The 24,751-nt window shown below is 34.8% G+C and overlaps 1 protein-coding gene across 1 annotated transcript; it reads right to left on the bottom strand.

Moving 5' to 3' along the window:
* Window positions 1–206: 206 nt before the first annotated feature.
* LOC110018274 (phospholipid-transporting ATPase 1-like) lies at window positions 207–24,305 on the bottom strand. The gene is given in 8 exon segments (XM_020715580.1): window positions 207–749; window positions 9,450–9,908; window positions 16,342–16,561; window positions 16,648–16,714; window positions 16,716–16,790; window positions 16,872–17,577; window positions 21,156–21,462; window positions 22,300–24,305. Coding segments are annotated over 8 exon segments (3,693 nt in total). The 5' UTR covers window positions 23,927–24,305; the 3' UTR covers window positions 207–517.
* Between the last annotated feature and the right edge of the window lie 446 nt (window positions 24,306–24,751).

Raw genomic sequence — 24,751 nt, 5'->3', positions numbered from 1 at the left:
TATCCGCAGGTAATATTTCCTCCCTTTAATGGGGACTAAAATAGTTCTTTTTAAAAGCTGTTTCAGCTATTAAAAAAATTTGGGAATTAAATTAGCACATTTACATAACTCCGGGACTAAATGACCCCCCTGTAATGAATCAATGAACTATTTTAACACTTTTCTCTATAAACAACAGATTACAGAAAATAAATAAAAAAAGATAATGTATTTACAGTAAAATTCGCTTTTCTACAAGCCTGAAAGCTGAACTTTGCGCGTCATCAGCAAACTCAGCAAGAATATAAGACAAAGTAGAAGTTATAAGAAAACTGTATATTTTGTACAACTCTACTATGCTTTTTTGATATAATGTAAAGAAAATAAAAAATCCTACAACTATAGATAACTATCCATTTGGACAACCTATAAGCTTGAAATCGGCCTATACTCCAACATGCAGCTGGAAAGAATAATTGCTACTATACACTCAGTTAAACGAAAAACAGAAGAAGAGGAAATTTTACTAAAAAGAATTCTATGGCATGGTCTGCTGTTGATGGTTTGACAAAGTTCTCGTTGTAATTTCAGAAACAGGGGGGTCCTCATTTAAATTACCAAACTTTTCAAGCTCCCTTGCAATCTGGATATCATTAGGCATGAAGAATTCTGTAACAGCCTTGGTCACAAATCGCGGAATCAAGCCTGCAATTAGAATGGCAAGTAAGCAGAACCAGAAAACCCATGTGCCCATCACGTGGAATATTGCCCTGAAAATAGACAACAAAATAATGAGTTTCTCTGCAAGCAAGGATGTATTTTTTCGTTTTTTTAGACATCTGTGAAGGCCATGCCATTTTACAATTAGCAAGCACCGAAATAAATTTGATGTACAATTCAATACACTCTAGAACAGAGTAGGAAACATTTGGTAGAGCATTATTAAACTTCTCAAGAAGATTTGCAATGAAAAACAGAATATGTTTGCATTTAGATTGGAAGTGAATGATAATGTAGCTAATCATGATAAAAAAAAATTCTAGAAAAAATGCAGATAATGTTATTTTGCTTTTTCAAATTTGAACCACGCTTCACACCTCAAATCCTAACACCTTTTAACAAAAGATGAATATTGTTAGGGTGCCACAAATTTGAACCACGCTTCACACTTCAGACTTCAAATCTTAACACCTTTTAATATTGCACTATGGTCCCTCAAACTTGATTTTCGCTTTTCAAAGAGGTCCATTTTTTATGATGACATTTTATAATTTATTAACTTAGCTGAAGCTACATTTTTTTTTTTTTTTCAAAATGAACGGAATTATTTTTTTATGACTAAAATATTATCATCCGAAAGATTTTTCTTTGATTCTCTAGCTTCCTTATCTTCCTTATCTTCCTTATCAAAAAGGTCAACCCAAAATCTGCCAACATCAGAGAGCGCAAGGACTTATCTTCCTTATCTTCCTTATTCTTTGATTTTTCTTTGATTTTTCTTTGAAAGGGTTAAGCCATAAATATAACCCAAAATCTGCCAACATCAGAGAGCGCAAGGACAAAAAATATGAGGAATGGAAGTACACGAAGAGATCCCTATATATTTATGATCGATCATCATGGACTTAAATATTTTTCTAATGAGATCGAGCAATTCATTCCACCAAGATTAGAGAGAATGAGAAGTGAAAGCTGGGGGAGAGGTCTTTTGTCTAGCATCATCAAATTCAGAAGAAGCCACTGTTGATCTCATATGTTTGTGACTTGTGTGGATAACCAGTGATTTGGTGATAGGAAGCCTTATTTGGAGTAATCTAATGAATTAACAAGTGTTCTATAAGTTATTAATGTATTAGTTCAATCATGATGATGATGATTGATTTCAATAGATATGCTTGAAGCCTTTGCAACTTGAAATGAACTCAGGATAGTGAATCAAAATGCTTCAAATGTGTAAATAAAGATTCTAACAAGTTAGTTTATTGTGGTTTTCTAGATTCATACTTGGCTGATTATTTAGTGTATCCTAAAAATCTCAAGATTAATATATAACAAAATTATTTATATTTAAATAATAATTTAGTTATGTAAACAAACTTATTATTAAATATTTTCAAATATTAGGGCTTAATCGAAACACTAATGTATAAATAAATTGTAAATAATTTGATTTCATATTATCTTATCATTACTGGACTTCTCAGCTAATTATTGGGCCACTATAGAAGTCATAACCGATTGTAATGCTTAGCATCGCACTATAAATAAATAGATGTTTTAGGTAAAATTATGTTTATTTGCAGGTCGCTATTAAGTGGTTTATAGTTTGTTGTAAACATCAAACATGTCGTCATTAACTTATTTTCAAATGTAACAATTGGTTTTTCCTATTTTTGAAATATCCAGGAATATTTTTTTGGGCTGCCTGTGCTGCTCTATTAATGTCTTTATATCTTCTAATTTTTTCAAGCATGATTTCACTCACAATAAAAGAAAGAATTTTGACCTAAAAGGATATATCATATCGACAAAAAATAAAGTGGCAACCCTTGCAATCAAGTACATATTACATTAACTCTTTCCTTGTAATCTCTTAGTTGATTCGTGTGTTTTGCTTTATATTATTAGCAATCATTTTGCATAGAAATTTTATATTCTTTATAACTATTAGTGATCGCTTTGGTCACCACTAAAGTGTTTGAGTACTTTGGAACCAGGATTCTTCACAATATTTCTAAGAATTGCTTCAGAAAAGGTTTCCTTTTTCATATTGTAAAATAAGTGATTTTTCCATATGAAGTGTCATTATGAGCAAAGATTGCTTAGGCGTAGAAAAAAAGTTATTTGGGGTTAAACCATGTATATATCCCTTTGCTGTTATTGCTCTCTAGCAAAGCATCACTTATTGCAACTTTCATTAATTTCTATGTTGTCATGCTTATCTGGTGATTTATAAGTTGGTACTTCAAATGCAAAAATACTAGAGCATACATCATCTTTGTGCTCAACACGTTAATTATCCTGTATAAAACATAAATCAATTTATATTACCATCACATCATTGTTACGTGGATACTTTATAAAGCCTTTGTGTTTAATTGAATCAATAGTTATTACTCTATTTATATAGAGCTTGAGTGTTCAAAGCCATTGAATAATCATTTAATACCATCTCATATTTCTGTTGCTACACTTGCAAGTTGTTTCACTTGATTGCAAGATTGTGTGCTTGTTTAGTTGAGTGTTTCAAATTTATATGTGCTTAACATCGATTACTCGCATATAGTTCTGTTGTGCAAAACAATGTAGAGAACTAATTCATATAACAAACAAACAACTAAACACAGTGTGATTACGTGATTCAGCACAATCCGCCTATGTCCATGATGAGAGGTCATTGCTCTATCAATAGGTAGGGAGGAGGAAAAATCGGTCGAATTAGAGTTACAACTCAATACTCACACCAAATTATCCATAATTCCTCTTATAAATAAGAAAAAAATCAAGGCATACAAATTAGAAATATTTTAAATATAAGAAAAATCATGTAATCAGATCTCCTCTAATTAGGTTTCATAACATAGAAAATATTATATAGTTAAATCTCCTCATATTAGGTTATCTAATATCAATCTTTCTAACATAAACACTTTCTCATTTATAAGAAGTAGATTTAATACTTTTCATAACAATCTCTACCTCATCTTTCACTTCTAGATAAGTGGGAGATGACCAAAATGAGCTTCAACGCCACAGCGATTGCACCAAAATGATTGTATGTCCCCCCTCTCTCGAAAGAAACAAACCTCGTGTAGTTCTTCAAAATATCCTAATGAGTAACCAATCATCAACTCAGATGTTAACCAAACTTCTATAATATGTGAACTTCTGGACTTGTAGTACATTTGTAAGCATGCTCATTTGATTCTCCTTCATATCTATCTTCTTCAACAAAACATTTTCATCATCAACTAAATTCCGAATAAAGTGGCACCTCACATCATTTAGTTTCATATGGGAATGATGAATTGGATTTGTGTCCAAGAATATCGCGCTCTGATTATGACAGAGCACAGTTAGAGACTCATGGTCAACTCCCAAGTTATCTAGTAGATCATGCATTCATGTCGCTTTCTTTATTATATTCGTGATTATTATGTACTCAGCCCCCATTGTAGAAAAATAATAGTAGATTAAAGAACTGATTTCCAACTAAGTTGACTTCAAGAAAATGTAAATAAATAACTTATCATAGACATACGTCTATCCATATCACCTACATAGTCTAAATCAGTTTAGCATACACATAAATCAATGATAGATGAGTATCTTTCAAATAATAAGCTGGAATCTATTGTGTCATTCAAATACCATAAAATACTCTTCACAGCCTATCAAGGCTCCTTCCTAGATCATGCATGCAATTGATCAAAGCACCAATTGCTTGTGCGGTGTATATTCTAGTAGAAGTCATGACATACTTCAGGCTTCAGGCTCCTCACTGCACTAATGTAAGAAAAATATCACATATCTTTCCTCTTCTGATCATTTTTAGGACACTAATCTGAACTTAACTAAAGGTGAAATGTAATGGGTAGACTCATCGCCTTGCTCTAGTCATCAACCCCAAACGTCTTCAGCATCTTTTGAATATATGCTTCTTGCGAGATCCAAATACTTGTCATTGAGAATTTTCATTCTAAGAATTATGTGAGCTTCACCTAACTCTTACATCATGAAATATTTGGATAGTTGTTTATTTATCTTATCAACCTTAGTCTGATTGGCAAATGCAATCAATATGTTGTCAACATATAGAAACAAGTATATGAACTCACCATTGGCCAACCTTTTAAACTATGAATAATTGTCATATTGGCTCATCGTGTACTCATGTCCCATCATGAATTGATCAAACTTATTATACAATTGTTGTAGTGACTGAGATTTAGCCCATATAGAGACTTTTCCACTCCGTAAACTAAAATTTTTGAGGATCCATATCTAAGCGGTTGGAACACATACATCTTCTCTTGCAATTCCCCATGAAGGAACACAGTCTTGCGTATCAAGCTGCTCCAAAATTATACTGCAATATGCTAAAAGTGATAAGAGAACATGAAGCGAAGAATGCTTGACCACTAGGAAGAACATTTTGTTATAGTCAATTTCTTCTTGTTGCGCAAAGCTTTTTGCCACTAACTTTATCTTATACCGAACATTTTATCGTATACTTTATCTATGAGATTCTTCTTTGCATACACTCATTTGGATCCAATGAATTTCTTTCTACAAGAAAGCTTCACTAGTTTCTAGGTAGCATTCTTCAGAAGAACTCCATCTCTTCATCTATTGTCCATCTCCAAAGATCACCGTCTAGGCTCTCGACTGCTTCTTTATAGTGACAAGAAATTTCAGTCTCCATGGCTGAAAGTGCAAATGCATTATGATTCCTTAACAAAAACTAGTTTTGGAATATTCTGACGTTTGTTCCTGATTCAACTCCTAGAAATAGATTCTTAAGCAGAGATCTCATCCTCAACATCTTCCACTTTCTTCTTAGCACTATCAATAGGTACCTCCTGAGCTGCAATTGAATCAGGCACCTAAGTAGGAGTGAAGGAATTATGTTGAACAAATGGAGTTGTATCAAACTCTTACTTATGTTGCATCTTCTCCTGCTTCTAGTTGTGAGACTTTAACGAGCTCATCTTGTCAAATAGAAAAATCCTGCTAAGGATAATCTTCTTCTCTGATTGATCATAAAGTTTAAAACTAATGATTCCACGCCTGAAACCAATAAAGATGGATTTCTTTGCTCGTGATTTCAGTTTATCATTATGTAAGTGGTAGTAAGCTAGACACTCAAACACTCTCAAGTGCTCATAATCCTAACAGGATGCCCTGATCATATCTCCTTTGGGATATTCTTTCTAATATATATATATATATATATATATATATATATATTAAATATATATATATATATATATATAAAGTAAACGGTTTACGAAGTGACAAGCATAGTCCATGGCCATGACCTAATAAACTATCAAAGCCAGTATTAGACAAGAGACTAAACTCTCTCTACCAGTCTAGTTCATCCTCTCTACCACTTTGTTATGCCGTGTCTTTCGAATGATGAAGTGGTGCTTTATCCCAGTTTTATAGCACTCTTGTAACAACACATCTTATATGTATTTGTCCCCATTGTCGAACCTGATATACCAGATATTTGTATCGGTCTAAGTTTCAACCTACTTTTAAGTTATGAAAAATCTTCGGTATCTCACTCCTGCACTTCATGGTGTGAACCCAAATATATATGGAGTGATCATTAATAAAAGAGACAATATCTTCAACCGAAAGATGTAGTCTTTATCGGGCTCCAAACATCTATGTAAACATATTTTAGAATATCTTTTGTACTGTGGATGACAATAACAGAGTATACCCGTGTCTTCTTACCGAATACATAATGATTACAAAAATTAAGTTGGCAGGTGCTCACTCTTTCTATCAATCCTTGCTTCACCAAAGCCTGAAGTGAAGTCTCTCCAACATGAGCTACTCTACAATATAATGACATCAGAAGAATCATAAACAACAGCTGTCGTTACAATCACTGTATTACCTTGAAAATAACAAATGTTGTGATGACAAACTACTTTCAGAAAAATCATTACTCCATTAGATATCTCCAGAACTTTTGTCGCGATAACTTTCTTATAGTCATTGGCCTCTAAAACTCCAACCGATAATAAACCCTTCCTAATATCTGAAACATGTCTAACACCAATCAGCGCCATCACAGTATCATCATACATCTTGATAAAAAATGTTACCTCCACCAATAGTATGACTAATTTGATCGTTTCCCATAATCATTGCACTGTTATCCAACTTCTTATATGAATAAAATCACTTCGAATGGGATAAATGTGATATGTAGCACTTGTGACCAGAATTTAGCATGAGTTATTTTCATACAAACTGTGAAAAACTGCAGATAACAATACATCTGAATTCACCTTATCACTTCTCCCCGCAATAAGACTGGCTTTTGTCTCAGAGGAAACTCAATTTCCATTTTTTCTTCAACTTCAGACAATCTTTCTTTTAATGATCAATCTCTAAGCAGAAAGCATACTCATTTTTTTTCCAACACTATGCCAGCAATACTTGTCCTACTTTTAAGAAGTATTGTCGTTATCACCTTGCTTTGCCCAATTATTCTTCTTAGATTTGCCACGATGAGGTGTAACTGCCCTTCTCTTCGACGAAACTCAAGGTTTAACAATAACGTAATCACCTCACCATAATTCAAGACCTTCCCATGAATGAGTGTTATCGTGAAGTATTCTTACTCATCTGGGAGTGAATTAATATAAGAAATGCATTGTCCTCATTTTCAACCTCATCATTCAAATTTAACAAATTTATCAAAAGATTTGTAAAATCATTCAAGTGCCCATTAACAAATTTATCAAATTTAGATTCAAAAAGCACAAATACATCACCTCGCAACACCACATACCAAAGTTTTCTTTGTCATCAAATTTTGTCACATCGATCTTGACGAGATGCTTAACCACCTAATAAATCAATAGCTTTTCCACTGTCGCGGTGGATGTTAAAGTACCTGACAACATGCTATTATACACGACTCCGATAGATTTCGTAGCTCAACTTGCTTCAATCTATGTCTTGCATTGACAACTTTGTCGGAATCGCAACGCTCGTCGTCGGAATCACCGATTTGGCTTGTTACCAATTGTTGTGCAAAACAATACAAAAAATAAATTTACACAACAAAAAAATAACCAAACACAATGCAATTTATGTGGTTCAACACAAATCCGCCTACGTCCATGAGGAAAGGTTACTCCACTATCAACAGGTGGGGAAAGAAAAAATCGGCCGAATTAGGGTTATAACTCAACACTCAAACCAAATCTTTCATAATCCCTCCTATAAATAAGAGAATAATGGGGCATACAAATTAGAATTATTTCAAATATAGGAAAAAATGTGTAATTAGATATCCTTTAATTATGTTTCATGATATATAAAATATAATATAATTAAATCTCTCCAAATTAGGTTACCTAACATCAATCTTCATAATATACACACTTCCTAAATTACAATCATTAGATTTCATGCTTTTCATAACAAGTTTACCTTCATAAAATTGTAATATCTTGTATTTAGCATAACTTGTTACATTCTATGGTGCATAGTATTTAACTACTTATTATATTGTGCATTACATCTCTACTGATCCTCGTATGAGATTATATTGGTTAAATCTTGGAAGGAAATTCCAAATGAGAAACAAAATAGTGTCGCTTATAGTATCAGAACTATTCAGTTGATGAAATCACTTAATATCGCTATATTAAGAGCAAAAGAAGAGAGATGATTTATGCATAAGAAGAATAAAACAGAGAAAAAGAAGAAAACTAGAGGGTATTGTGCTGTTTTGGACTTATTTGATGATTCTACTAACAAAAGGGACTGTGTGAAAGTGGTACCTCTTAAGACAAAGGAGAAACCGATTTGTCTTTTTTACAATTAATTACAATTCTATCAATAAAAAGCCAATGTGAAGTGTAATGTAAAGATTTGGGACCAAATTCTGATAGTTTCTAAAACCATAGAACTATGTGAAGCACAACCAAGAAGAATAAGTTCAAAGTTCAGCTTATGTATCTTTCATATTCCATGATTGAATTTCACTTTAAACATCTTCTATTGAAATTATGCGCTTGCTAGCTTTGGACCCTAAATTGTATAGTTTCTAAAAGCCAAAATCTAGTCATGGTTGCCAAGCGGACTGAACCGCGGACTAGGTTCAGGTAGTAAACTCTTGATTTTTAAACTATAGGTTTTAGGCACCAATCTCAATATTATATAATTGATCGTAACCACCAAGATTCAATATCTCTAATCAGTCTTATGGCCTCAAATAAACGTAACCAGTCTAATGTCTACCTAATAGTTATACTATTTTGGGCCAACTTAATGAAATATGAGAAAGCTTTTTATCCTTTTAAAAGAAACATATATTGTGTTTTTTTCCCCTTTCTTTTTTATTGTCTTATGGTAACCCTAGAGTACCCAGAATAATAATGCATTTTAATATCGCCACCATGTGAAAACTCCTAGTATTAGTATGCAGATTTACTTCATTTTGTCAATACTTCAATCAAGATACAAGAAGCTTTGGTTCTAATCTCATATTGGGTAGTTGAAAAATATATTAGCGCATAAACACCAAGTAGTTCTCCTTTATCCAACGACCTGAGCTTTTAGGATAAAATAAATTTCATCGCAGGTGCATTTAGCCCAACTATAATCCCTTTATGTTCATCCTTCCTAACAACTTTAATTTGGGCGTGGATACATTCGAACAAATAAAAATAATCTCTAAAAGTAACTTCAGATAACTAATGAAAAGAACTTACATGAAACCAGGTAAGATGGGCAACGCATCTATAATGATGACGCAAATGACTGTTGCAACAATGCAGCCCCAAATGGACGTATGTGCTATCCAATTCCACCTGAAAATATCCATTCCTAAGTGAAGATTCACCATAAGAACAACTGCAAGGATCCAGAGGTCACCAATGCCGGATCCATCAATGGTACTGTGTCTGTAAGCAAGAAATGGTATGAAAAAGATGGCTAAGCTTTGCCAAACCGAGTCCATCATGGTTAAAATGAACAGTTTTAGGTTGTAACGCTCTTCTCTTTGGCCGGACCCATATAGCTGGGGGTACTTCAACAGTGTTTTCTTGCTCAAATCCTTGTCAAGAATTCCTACAACTATGGTTGGCAGAGCTGTGTAAATAACCGAGTACAAGACACTGCTCCACTCACTGATCGCAGTAGTCAAACTGAAAGCTGTATATAGCACATACCTGTAGAAAGAAATGTGAAATTTTATTAATTATAGACCAGGCACATAAAAAATTGCAAGATGAGGGCGAAAATTGAATTGTAATCTCTTATACTTTTTGACAAAAATTCTTGTGTATTTACATATCTAACGCCTATATTTTATCTTTCTACATTAATTCCACCAAAAATTTTCATATCACATCACAAATACAACAATTTTAACTTTTAAAAATTGAAATACATCTTTTCATGAATATGTAAGGTGATATGTATGTAAAAATTGAAATTTAGGTGCTAGATATGTAAATACATAGGAATTGACTAGATATGTAAATTAAATACATAGGAATTGACTACTGTGTATTTAAATCTTCTAAAAAAATGGTAGCAGAAGAAAGGTCATCAACTAATTACACAAATAAATAAGCTTCCCTTCTCTAAACTTAGAGTTGCTAGGATAGTTATCTATGGAAAAGTGGATATTTTGTATTAAATACATAGACATCATCAAAAAATTCCTCTTTACTACACTGAAGTCAAAAAAATTAAATCGCCTCTTACTATTCCCAACATCTTATAATATAATCAATTGCAACTAACAATGTTATACAATACTGACCTTAACCTTAATTTTATAGGCAAATATTAAACAGATGGGTTAAGAGTTCCCTGTTACATTTGATAGACTAGTTTGATACCATGACACCAATATTCTTTATGAAACTATTACTGTATTTGATGCTTCAATGGTCAAACTTCCTTTGAATCCTTTTTTTAATATTCAAATTAAATATTACTTGATATGTTGTTACCGTGTGTGAAGCCAAAGCATTCCAAGCAGAATTTAAGGCTGGCCTCTAAGCACCAACCATGGGCGCTCAAGCGCCCTATAAGAGTTTAAAACATAAATGTCAGCGCCTATGCGCCAGCCATTTGGCGCCCAACTGTCTCACATGGTGCGGGCACTGCTTGTTTTCCCGAGAGACCAACGCATAGTCCCAGTCTATTGTCGCCTAGGGGCCCATTTCGGAGTGCTAATACCGAGAGCTTGGCACTTAGGAACTAAGTTTGGGCGCCTAAGTGCTAGGTGTGGTTAGTACATAGGATTTTGGTTTTTAAGCCGATTTCGAGCGTGGAAAGGATGAACATCCGGTTTCTATCTTCTGAACTCTTCGAGGAGCATTCCAGTCAAGGTGAGGAGTGTCGAAGAGGTGAATTTTGGTGATTCGGCGTGATTTTTGTGTTAGATTGGAGAGGGAATATTGTTAGTACAAGTTTTGTAAGTTTCTTCGTGTGAGTGTGGAGAAAAAACAAGCGTCAATCTTTGTAAAACTTTCTGAATTACATAATGAAATTTTTAGTAGTGCGGCTCTGTAAATTTTTTTCCCATTTTTGGGTTTTTCTATGTGCTTTGATTGTGTTTTCTTGAATTTTTTGTTCCGATTTTTTCTCGAATACTGTGATCCTATTCTGCAGAGAAATTAGAAAGTGACTCTTTCAAAGTAGTTTCCTTAATATATGTTGCCTCATAATTAGTTCAATAAAGAAAATTTACAAGCTAACTAAGGTTGATATGCATGTATGAGGTCGATGACAAAAGAAAATTTGATTATAAGTTTTTTTTTTTTTCTCACATGCGCAGAATCTGATTTTAAGGTTACATTCCTTATTCTTTGTGCATTAGGGCAGAAAGCTTCATGAGTGGCCTAAGCTAGAGTCCTAGACATTAAATTAAGAAAGGCACTCTTGTTCAACTCAAAATTGCACAAATAATAGGAGAACGATACTTTAAGGGTACTATCATTGGAGTGTTAGGAAAAGGAGCGCCCCTGTTAGCAATGATTTGCATTCTAAGGAGAATACCAAAAAAAAAAAAAAACACGAGTTATCATGATTTTGTGAGATCCACTAACACCCATTGGCACTCAAAGAGCTAAATATCCACTAATCTAGAAATATATACAGAATAAAAATATTTTCTCAACCAAATATTTCACGTTTATATAACAAGCAATATTTCTTCTCTGATAACCTCTCCAAACCGAACCATGACTCCTCTGTCGGTTATTCTGATCAGGGATAGAGGACATTCATCTCCTCTTATGTCAGACCACCTTATCAATCATTAACTTTTATGACAATCACCAATTTTCTTTTTTGAAGACTATTAGTTTAAAATTGTCAACTTAGACCTTCAATGTTTGTTGAATGCCCAACATAGAAATCCCACAGTGTGACCTTGGCCAAGAAAACTATCAACCTCTAATCACTCCATCCATCAACTGCCTATTCAATCTCCATTTGCCTTTACATCTGATCGAATGAAAGAGAATAATGAGTGATGCCTTACAACCATTGATTTATTATCTTTTTATGGTGAGTGAAAATAGAAACTTGACAATCACCAATTTTTCAAAATTAAAACAAAACGCGTCAAGACCTTTAGATCAAGCTGATTAAAGGACATTAAACTTCACAAGTAGCAACCTCCCACTTTGATAGTCAATTTCTGATGGATTGTATTAAGAGAAAACCTAGCATCTTTGATCAACATCCTTGCTTTATTATCCTATTGCTCCAAGATCCTAACATTTATTATCTTTTTATGGAATGGAGTTCTCTCTTTTCCTTTGATGTTTCAGTGAGAATTTGAAAAAAGAATGAAAGAGGGTTCTTGATTTGTAGATAGCAATGTTTCAGGTGTCCTATATGTAATTGCCTCAGATAAAATTAATGAGATGGGGTTTTATCATTACCTTTAATGTTTGAGTGAGAATTTGAATAAGAGATGAACGAGGGTGATTGATTTGTATATAGCAATGTTTTGGGTAAATTACATACAAGGCACTCAAAACCGGTGCTTGATTTGTGGTGCGGTATTGATGTTTTGTGGTAGCAGTGTGGTGTTGTTGATGTCGGTGGTGGTGTTGTTGATGATGGTGGTGATGATATGTTGATAGTGGTGGTGATGTTGTGGTGGTTGTGGTGTAGTAGAGGTGTTGGTAGTGGTGTTAGTGTCGGTAGAGATGTAGGTAGTGGTGTTAGGGTCAGTAGTGGTCTTGTTGTGGTGTGGTGTTGGTCTTGTGGTAGTCATATGGTGTTGATATTGGTGATGGTGTTGGTGATGGTGTTGGTGATGGTGTTGGTGATGGTGTTGGTGATGGTGGTGGTTGTGTGGTGTGGTAGTGATTTTGTGGTGATGTTTCTTTTCATTTACCCTTTTGAATTGTGGTATCTTAAGTGACACTTTATGTTTTTTTATGGCAAATATTTATGTTGATTAGTTGATTTCATGTTAGTATCACAATGGTTAAGATAAAAAAAATCGGTTCATCTGCTACGTGGGATAAAAAAGCAAAACTAATATTTTGCAACATCTGCATTATGGAGGTGAAATTGGGAAATAGACCACCAGCCCATTTTAACAATGAGGGCTGACAAAATATTATACAAAAATTCAAGGAAAACACAGAAAGAAAATACGATATGATGCAATTGAAAAACAAGTGAGATCAATTAAAAAAGATTGAAAATTTTGGAAAGAATTGAAGCGGAGATCTACGGGCTTAAGTTGGGATCCGATAAAGTGAATAATTGATGCTTCGAAAGAATGGTGGCCCAAGAGATTAGATGTGAAAATTTATGAAACGTCCAAAAAGAAGAGCAGAAAGTTGACTTCTTTAGGTGGGCAGATCGGTTCAAGGATTGCACTGCCGATAGTGATCAGACGTGAAGAGTTTCATTGGAGGATGTATTATCTCGTGACATTAACCAACTGAATTTTAAAAATAATATTATCATATTATTAATTATTATTTTAATAATTATTTTAATTTTAATTGTCGTGTTACTCATTGTTTAGTGAGGTGTCTGTTTTTATTTTGTAAGGTTCACACTGAATATTTGATTGCAAGTATGAAATGTGCTAGCATGATTGGTTATGTTATAAACAACGCTATACTACAAGAGCAAAAATGTCATTTGTTCAAAAATAGTTGTAGCACAGCTATTAGAAAACTGAAAAAAACAAACAAACAACGAGTTTCTTTGCAGCAGCTTCTGCACAACGCAACAACTTTTTAAAAAGCTTTAGCTGCCCCAAACAAACTTTTTATCATATATTATACCCGTAATATCATTCGTAATAAATTTAATTGTTGATCTTACTAGATGTCACGTACATATTATCATGCTTGCTTCAATGTGCCATCACCATAACAATCTTAGCCATCTTCTAAGTATCAGTATAAAATTTGAGATGTAAACTTCTTCACCAAACTGTTCGATTGAGAACAAGTTCCTTTTCAAGTCAAAATTGTGCCTCACATTGGGTTGTTTCCACTATTACCACTCTTGACTTGCATATCAGCAACTAATAAACTTAAATTAATAAGCTATAAACTCGTCAAGTTCAATAAAAATACCACGTAAATCCATAACTCATAATTCTATAAGACTATCCATAAAAAGAATATTGGATAATAAATCATTACTTCCAACAATCATAGATTCTTCCATCTGATTCAAACATTATCCACCATTCTACTATGGACAGACTCTTTTTTATGTGACTAGACATGCCACATCACCATCATACATTGTTATGACCTTTTAATTGGTTCCTCTACTATGACTTGAATCGACTTCAATTGCTATCTATTATTGGACTTCTTTTACTCTCAAAATTCAGATCAATAGAAAAAAGAACTTAACTTGGTTTTCTTGTATAATTGACCACACTTAAAATAAAGTAAGAAAATCATTAAACATCAACTTCATAGACCAGCATAAGATACTGACAGCTACTATAGTTCCAGTCAAACTTTCTTATGAAAATAATGATAATCTCAATATGAAAATTTCACTAACAAACCTGGTATCAACAAAGCATAATTGAATTTGATCACATTGAATGCATTTATATGTGCCTCTGCAAAAGGACCTTCTTCCATCTTTAAGATTAAAAACCTTTCTGATTAGATAACCTTTTTTTCCTAGAAGGCTTCTTCTACATTTCTAGCATAACATTTATCATGCCAGTTGTGATCCTCTAGTGCAATAAGATAAAGGCAGTGACTAAAATATAACTCTCACCTGTCTATCCAAGAGATTATAATTTTCTTGGCTCATAGTTGTTGGGTTTGATCCAAAAAGAGGTGGATGTTTCTCAAGAAAAGACGATCGTTGATCTATAAATTACTGTATACAAAATCCTTTCCATCAAATCGGTCAATCCTGGCCTTTCTATATTTCTTCCATTGCTGCCACATTTTAGTTTTTCCATAGACACCAAATCTATCCTAACTCTAATAACAGTTACTGGGGAAAAACGAGCACCCAAAAGCAAAAACATGTAAAAAATTGGGAAAAGGTAATCTACAATAACATAAGATAGTTTACTAATTTATTTAAATTTACTCATATCTGAGGATGCACAAAGATAAATATCCACTAGTTCAAAGATAAGCACAATAAAAATAATTGCTCACCTCTCTCTGTCACTTAGATCTCCTTTAGCATTCCACCCTCACATTTACTACCACTCAAAAGTTGAGCATAATTCCGCCACTAGCAACACTTACCAAAAACAGAGAAAAACATATCGCCTGTCATGTTAGACCCAGAGAAAAACATATCGCCTGTCATTTTAGACCACCTCATTGACCTCCTGCGATAGTCATCAATTTTCTCTTTTAAAGGCCTTGGATTTCAAGTTTTCATCCGTAACCCTTTAATGTGCACTACCAACCACCCAATATAGAAATCCCAATGTATAACACCTACTAAGATAAACATCAACCTCCAATCACTCTACCGAACATCTCGTTGGCCTTTACATGCTCTGCACCAAGATGAATGAATAACAATGATGTGATGCTTTGAAACTATTGATTTCATCTTCTTTTATAGAGCAACCAGTAGAAGTGAAGGAATAAGTGGGAATAGGATCTTGAGTTTGATAACTACCAATTTTTAAAAAATCAAAATCAAATCTTATCCAAGAATTTGAGATCAAAATGGCAAAGGGAAATTAGACTCCACACCTAATTAAGACACCTCCAATAACTTTCAAAATGTTTTAGTTGATCCCTTGTTAATATTTGAAAGCAACTTATTAAGCAACAGAACCTAACTGATTGCCAAAGTAAATACTTATTACAGACAACAAATAGGACTTGAAATATATCTCAAGCAAACTAATCCCACGCTATAATAATAACAACTAGCGGAATTTTAAAAAACATAAAATCATAAGAAACATCAATAAGTAACAATGGTAACCAATATAACAATGGTAACCAATATAACAATGATTCAGGGAAAAATATCTACGTGTTGCTTCACATTCCAACCAAAATTGCAACAATAATGCAAGAAGAACCTAAAGCAAATCTAAATAAAAAAAAGACATTTAAAATGAGCAGATTAAATATTATCATCACATCCACTTACCAGAAAAGAACAAACACAAGAATAGAATTTCTGTAGAAGTTGTACAAGATCATATAAGCCATTCTTTGGTAGTTCCAGTGACCATGGACCAGTAAAAGTGGTACCAAGAATCTGAACTGTCCTATAGCAAAATCTGAGGCCATAACAGCTTGCCTCCCTTCTCTTCCACTAATGCCTATCCCAACATTAGCCTTCTGGATCATCGAAACATCATTTGCACCTAAATGCCACATAGAGAAGATTTAACCCAGAATGAAAAATTTGCTAGAACCAGTAATTCTAAAAAAGTATTAATTTCAAAATTACCATCTCCAATAGCAAGAGTCATATCATCTGTTCTGCTCTTGATTAGGATTAGCATAACTATCCCACATAACTATCCCAGCCTTCTGCAACGGAGCCACTCGACAACACAAAACAACACTACATGATGTTGCTACTTCGAATAGCTGGAGCATCCAATTATAAAGAAGTTGAGTGCATTATAATCCTGAAAAAAACAATATTTTTTAATGTTTTTTGCATAATACCTCTTCTTCTAGCTCGGTCTCAAGGATGTAGACGAGGCTGGTACCATCAATTATCAAAGCAAGAGGAGTCTTTTTAGAATCTACTCCAATACTGTTATGTCCTACTGGAGACTTTCCTGTCATTTTCTTAGTGATGGCAAGGGCATCTGCTAAACTCTTTTTACATGACTCCTTGGAATTGTTGTTTATTATAATCTGAGTCATGTCTCCCGTTAAAAGATTGGAAGAAAATCCAATAGAAATTGCAGTTTCTTGCTTGTCTCCAGTCAAAACCCAGACCTTGATCCCAGCTCTCCTCAGAGATTCAATGGCTTCAGGCACACCTTGTTGTAACTTATCTTCAATTCCCGAGGCTCCTAAAATGCTAACATTGTTCTCAATATTCATTGCAACTGCTTTTAATAAACTTCCCCTCCCAAACAATGCAGTGTTGGCTTTCTCATAGGAAGAATGCCACTCTTCAAACTCAATATTACTCATTTCTCGCATACCGATGACTAAGGTTCTCAGACCCAATGTTGAGTATGTGTGAAGGTGTGATTTGGTTGCTTGAACTATGTCCACATTCAATGTCTTATCCACAACTCCAAACATTGAACTGTCTGCACCTTTAACAAAAACTTTCACTGTCTTATCAGGAAAGCCCACTATAACTGACATCCTCTTACGATCACTGTCAAACTCATGAAGTCCCAATATATCAAACCTGCAACACCATAGTATTAGATTCAAAAGAACAAAAATTTATTCAAAAGTAGAGTGATTTAAATATATCATTAAAAGTTTTTAAATATAAAAGGCTATCATAGCAATCACAATCACAAATGAACCATAAGTTCCAGCTACTACTGCTGCTAACTATCAGCCAAAGAATCGCAGGAAAAAGAAAAGTAGTATTGCTAGTGTTCACAAAAATGTCAATTAGTCTCCTCGATACAAAAGATTGTTAATGATGCATGCAAGAAATGAAAAAAATCCAAAATTGTTCATGGGAAAAGGAGATAGGGCGGAAGATAAGAAAAATATTATCCAATAAAGAATATTAAAGAGTGCAAAGTTTAAGTTAGCTTTTTATATTATAGAATATTATATTCTGCATATACGATTCACGAGCTCAAGAGTTTTTTGGTTCTTTCTTCAAACTTGATCTGTCCAAGACTTGACACATTTGCATAGAAGCAAACATGATTTAATTTGTATGCAGCACACTTAGCCTTAGTAGTTGAGAGCTTTATCTCTAATCACAAGCTCTTGAGTTTAAGACTCAGCGCATATTGGGGTGCGTGTAAGTTAAAAAAAATGATTTAATTTGTAAAAACAATCAATTACATCACCAAGCTTTGTAAATTTACCATCTTTTGTAAGAACTAAACTAAATATTTTTTTGATTCTTCTTGAGATTTTTGTGCTAGACATCATTTTGATGCGTCATCTATTGTTTTAATCAATAACAACTCCTATTAATTTCAATGTTTGCATGAAAGATTATCTCCGCTTTTCCTTTGATACAAAAATTAAAATCCTAGCATTTGTGGACAGCATAAATAGCGGTCTGCCTAATATTCAGATAAACCTTTATTGAAGGCCCAATTTTAGATTAGTGGATCCAACGCTCATATGGATTTGAGGGAGGTTTGACAAGGATGGAGAACACAAGCAATAATCAACATAATGGTTTATTTAATATAGAATTCAAAAAAAAAAAAAAAGGACCTGCATAAAACAATACTTTGATGAAGTGACTAGATTTCATGTTGTTAGACCTATATCATTAAGCATTACAAATGATAAACATGAGCCTTAAATATGATTTTGATGTATTGGAACCAAAAAAATATTAGATAGACTTGAGAAAATATCAGTCCTTTATTCCATGAATAAGCAAAATATGAATTTAACCCTATAAATTCTATCAAAATAGCAGCACAAGATTACCACCGAACAGAATCCACTACAGATTATTATTCTATGATTCATAGCTCAAATGTGAACAATCAAGACCATGCCATCAAAAAACAGGACTCATACATTGTAGCAACATCTTAAAACATGTCTTTTCTATAAAGCAATAGTATTCATCTTTAAGATTGATTATCTTGAATTTTACAAGAGAAAATATATTTTATTGTATTAAATGAAATAATTTATTTAAATATATATATATATATATATATATATATGCATTCAAATTAAAAATTAAAATAAAAAATAATGCCTCTCCCTCCAATCAAATCTATCAAAACTTTAAATGTGAGTGGTAGGCTCATTCATTCAAATTTGATACAAGTATAAGATTCACTTTAATTAATTAGGCCACATGACATAAAGATTTGAGAAATTAAAAATATGATTTTTGATATGAACTTATTTAAATATTGCAACATCACTAAAAGAGAGTAGAAACATTTCTTTCCTGAGCAATTAAATTAAAGATATTAAGAGGACGGGCGAGCATGATTGTCTGTACAAATCATGAACATTAATAACCCCCATTTATTAGCCTTATCCTCCAAAATCAAGCAGGAATACATCTCTCACTGTACGCATTTAAAAAACCTTATCATTACAGACTTTCAGTCACATCAACCATATTAATCACGAGTCCCTGTGCTCATGAAGAAGCAAGAACCAGAAAAATTTGATCGATTTATTTTATTTAATTTATATATGAGCGAAAACAATTGATTTTAATTAAAAAAAAAAATTAAAACTAAATTGATCAAGTTATTTTAAACTGAATTGAATTGAGTTAAATTTTAGTTGGATCAATTTGATTCGATTTAGAATAAACTAAAAAAAATTAATAAATAAATTTAATGCTTTAGGAAAAATACTTAGTATTTTAGTTTTTTTTTAGATTTTATGGCATGAAATAAATAATATCCACACTAATGTTTTTATCATTTTTTATTCATTATTTATTTATGTCACAAATTTTGTTGATTTAATACTTGAATACATTAAAATAAACGTTTTTCTTCGATTAATTTTAAAAAGAATAAAACAAACCAAAATTAAAAATAAAGATAAAGCAAAATTACAATAAATCGCTTGTTTTCTCACCATATCCTCTCTAACTATGATGTCAATGCATCACCCATCCCATTACACGAAGAATATTTAAAAGATAAAGCTCCTATGCAGTTGGCGCTCATGAAGGCCTTTACTTACACATATTTTTTCAGGAAGATTTACATACAAACCACTTAATTCCTATGTATTTACATATCTAACCCCTAATATTCAATTTTTACATATATAACAAATTACCTAAAAAAGTGTATTTTAGTTTTTAAAAACTAGAAGTGATATGTTTATGTGATGTGAAAGATTTGGATGGCATTGTAAAAAATAAAAAAGAATTGGATGGTATGTGTAAATATGCCCTTTTTTTATGAGGCGTTTACATAAAACCACGCAATTATTTATTATGAAACAAGATCTCAATGGGTGATTTTTTTTTATTTTGAGAAATGCTTGCAAGGAGCCCACCAATTGTGACTTCAAGAACGTCTTATGGAGATTGGTCAAAGTGGGTGTATTAGACGTATCATGCTGCCTTTACTTTAAAATCTATACGTGGAGCTAGCCATTCTTGGTTGATTAATACCGGGTCCCCCACTAATTATTTCTTTGTTGCCTTCACGATAGATTTTTTGTTTTTTATTTAAGAGTATAAAATGAATGAAATTTTAAGACAATTGTCCAATAAAATACATTTTATTATATAACATCATATTAAGTATATATTTTGATGTGATTGTCCAATAAAATACTAAATAAATTAATATCAAAATTTAGGCATGTAAATAGTTAAGAATTACTGGATTTACGTAAATACCACATTATTTAATCAAATATTAGGCCAAAGTAAAACACACAACTCTATAAACCCTAAACCCACTTTAATTCTTCCGAACTTCCTGTTCTAAATAAAAATTGCGTGCATTATTTTCCATTCATAGATGTTATGCCATTTAAAATTGGTTTTTCCTTCATAAATCAATCAAGTACGCACAGAATTAGGAATTATAGCCCTCATTTGACTATAATAACGGCTTCATAACCAAAATAATATTGAAACTGGAATTTCTAAACAAAACTACAAAAATTAATCAGCTAACCTAATCAGGTCTGGTCAAATCAAATGAAAAACAATTCAAATAAAAAAACAAAGTGAAATCACATCATTTAGACTAATGCAAACAAAATAATAAAACAAAATTGCACAGATGAGAGCAGGTATACAACAGTTAGAAGAGAAAGAAATAAAATAATTGGTACCTCTGTTTTTGACCGAAGATGTCAATAACAATGTGGCCGGAGGTGCGTTCGATGAGCGTGAAACCATAAGCGGCTGCGGCATAGAGTAAGGCTTGCTCGTCAGGTGATTCGCCCTGATAGTCTATTAGCTTAATTGAGGGATCATCTGTTTCGGTCAAGATGGGAACGATGGTGTTGCAGGTGGCTAGTGCGAGCAAAAATTCTCGGGCTTTGTCTCCTTTCTCTGTTCGCTCTCCAGTCCTCAGCAAGGAAAGGAGCTCCGGATTAGTTTTAACGCTCATTTTTGGTCTCCAGATTTGCTCGCCCACTGTTCAATAATAATAAAAGAAGACTTTTAAATGATTAATTTTACACTAATAACATATTGGTGTCATAAAAATGTGTAATTTACTTTAAAAAAGATAATGAAGATGTCAAAAGTTCGATTGATAAGCATGAAAATATGAACGTTCAAGTGCTAGATATGAAATACAGAAGGATTTTGAGGTATGCATGTAAATGCCGTTAAACCAAATGCTTATTTTAGGAGATTTTATTACTTGAAATTTAAGGATAGGTTGGATGCAATATTCTTTATCATTAAAATTTGTATTTTTTTTTCAGAATAGTTATATAGGTATTGCGAGATTGATGCAGACTGATGCCGTTAACGAATTCCAAACTTAAATTTCAGGGAAAATTTTAAAATGGCCTATAAAATCACGGAATTTCCCGAAATATCAGGCCACATTTTTCCACCATTAGACCTGAACCTTAGCAACTAAGCAAAGAGAAAAAATAGGGGAAAAGAGCGGATGAAATAGTGTCACTGTGGCGGGCATTTTATCTCACACTAAAGGCTCACCACCCCCAAAAAAAAAGGTGGGAAATCACAAACAGATCACCGGAAACTTGCTATCTACAAATGGACCCCTCTTTCATCTACTTTTTAAATTCTCACTCAAACATTGAAATTCATGGTAAAACCCATGATTTTCATATTTATCAAATTCTCAATAATTTTGGTGGCAATAGCAAACACATGGGCTTGGTAGTTGAAAAAAAATAGCCTTTAATTTGTAAATATTAATGTTACAGGGAGTCTGTATGTAATTATCCCAAAAAAATTCGGGGAAAAAACAAAGGAATAGCATCCCCGACTTACCTGCAACGGAGACGCCTTCTTCTCCGGTATCAGCTGCGGTTGCGGGGTCGCCGCTGTAGTCTACTCCAACCACGCTGGCGCAGCGAAACTCCATCTTATTCTCAGTCAAAGTCCCAGTCTTATCGGAAAATACATACTTGATCTGCCCCAAATCCTCATTAATATTGAGAGCACGGCACTGCAGTCTATTACCCCTCTCCTTATCAAACAAGCTCTCATCCTGAATCATAAAGAAGGCCTGCCCCAATCTCACGAGCTCCATCGAAATGTATAGCGCAATCGGAATCATAACCTGGAACAAAATCACCGACATGAAGAAAGTGAACACAATCTCCCACCCGATTCCGTAGTAATCATACTTCCCAACATCTCTGTCCGAAAAATCACGCTTCCTGTAATAGATTAGGTCGTCAAGTTTGTCCCGGTGACGGCCGAGCCAAGCGCCGGCGAGTATCGTCACGAGAGCGCACTCCACGAATAGAGCCACGGCCAAGATAATAGTCTCTCTATTCATGTGCGTCTCAAGTCGGCTGCGCTTCCATTGCGCGCCGGAGCTGTTGAGCATGACTTTGGTGTCCTTTCCAGTGTAGACGGCGACGCCGACTACCCAAGCTGTGTTCTTAAGGTCGCAGCCGCGAAGGATAACGTTGGAAGGGCCGAGGGAGACACGCTGTTTGCTGCCTTCGATTTCGACGTTGCCGTGGAAACCGTATATGTTGCGGTTGGGCTTCTCGCAGCGGATGATAGCGGAGAGGGTTTCTGGGGGTTTGGAGAGAGTCTCCTGCTTGGCGTAGCGCGTTTTAAGGTTGGATTCACCATCGAGATTGATAGTCTGCACGTAGGCGACGCCGGTGGGATCGCTGGTAGCGAGGAGGACGAGGTCACAGGGGATGGTCTCGTTGGACTGGACGCGTATGACCTCGCCGACACGAATATCTTTCCATGGCTTGGGCTGGAATTCTGAGGAGGAGGATAGCACGGAGGCGGAGCGGGAGTTTTCAGTGCGGTCGGAGCGGTGGCGTCGGTAGTCTTCATAGGCATCCTTGACGGCGGTGACGCCGAGGACAAAGGCGAGGGGAAGGATGGAGGCGGCTGGGGTGAAAACGCCGAGTTGGGGGATTTGGTTAATTCCTGCAAGGATGAGGAAATAGATATAGGCGACGCGGTGGAACTGCTCGAAGAGGTTTTTGGGGAGAAAGGTTAGGATGGAGTATTTGGAAGTGTTGATGGAGTTGTTGGGATGCCGAACAGGGGAGTTGCTGCGCTCGGGGTCGTTTATGTACACCAGGCGGGCGTCGGCATCGCTGATCTCTTTATGCGAGGAGCCCATGTTAACCGATTCCGATCGACGGGAGCCGTACCGCGGCACCGATGGCTGAGGCTGCTGCTTGGACGCCGAGCGCGAAATTGTTTCGATGGAAAAGGTGGTTTTGGTGCTCGAATGCATCTCGGCCGAGAAGTCGACATTCTCCACCGACAAGTTGCGGAAGTGAGGAGGTGCGGTTTTCCTGCGGGAGGAGGAGGACGAGGAACGTCTGGCTGCAGCGACCGTTGGAAAAGGAATAGGTGTCGAGTCCGGCGCTGGTGTGCGCGGGGACGGGATCAGAAGAGGCCGTTCGGAGGCCATGGTTGGAGGAAGAGGAAAAAGAACTTATCTGAGGGTGAGATAGCTGAGGGCATCAAGTTCTGTTCAAAGATGGAAGCATTAGAAATCGAGGATGGGTGGATTTGATTGTGGATAGAATTCTTAGGGAGGAGAGAATGGGAGAAAAAAGTCTCAAGTCTAATAGTTGACGTTCTTGGATGTTCGAAATGAGGAACGAGGGAAAGAAGATGAAACGAAGGGAATAGAGGTCATACTCGAATGGAAGAGGACGACTGGAAGCTGCTTCTAGAGTGGTCGGTTTTACATGTTTTTAGGTCCAACTTCTCAATTTGTGGCTTTGTAGAATGACTTTTCTTCTCCCATGTTTTCTGGTCTAACCAATGGCATATTTCGATTATTTAATTGAATAATATTAAGGGTTTTTACATAGACAGCACATGAAATTTGGAATTTACACATTCATCGTCTCAAAGTTCATATTTATGCCCACCCTCTCCCTTAAGCCACTCTCCATCATGTCGTTTTGCGTGCCCATCATTGTCGACTCCAACATCGTCTCCTCGTAGGACGGTTTCCCCTCTCCGTTGCTCCATCTATAAAATCCCCAACATTGTTTTGTGTGCCCATCTTCGCCCCGGTCTACCTCCGCCAAACTGAGTTCCTTCTTCCCTTTGGCTACTAGAACTTATTATGCGAAAATAATACTGAAATGAAGAAGCATGCAACAACAATCATAAATGATTTATGTGATTCGATGCTAAGTTGATTTGCCTACATCCACGTGGAGGGAGATTTCACTAGCACCCAGGGGTGGACCCATGTAGGGTCCAAGGGGGCATTTGCCCC

Source organism: Phalaenopsis equestris, unplaced genomic scaffold, assembly GCF_001263595.1.
Source record: "Phalaenopsis equestris unplaced genomic scaffold, ASM126359v1 Scaffold000001, whole genome shotgun sequence".
Lineage (NCBI taxonomy): Eukaryota > Viridiplantae > Streptophyta > Magnoliopsida > Asparagales > Orchidaceae > Phalaenopsis > Phalaenopsis equestris.
This window is presented reverse-complemented; position numbering and strand designations above follow the sequence as displayed.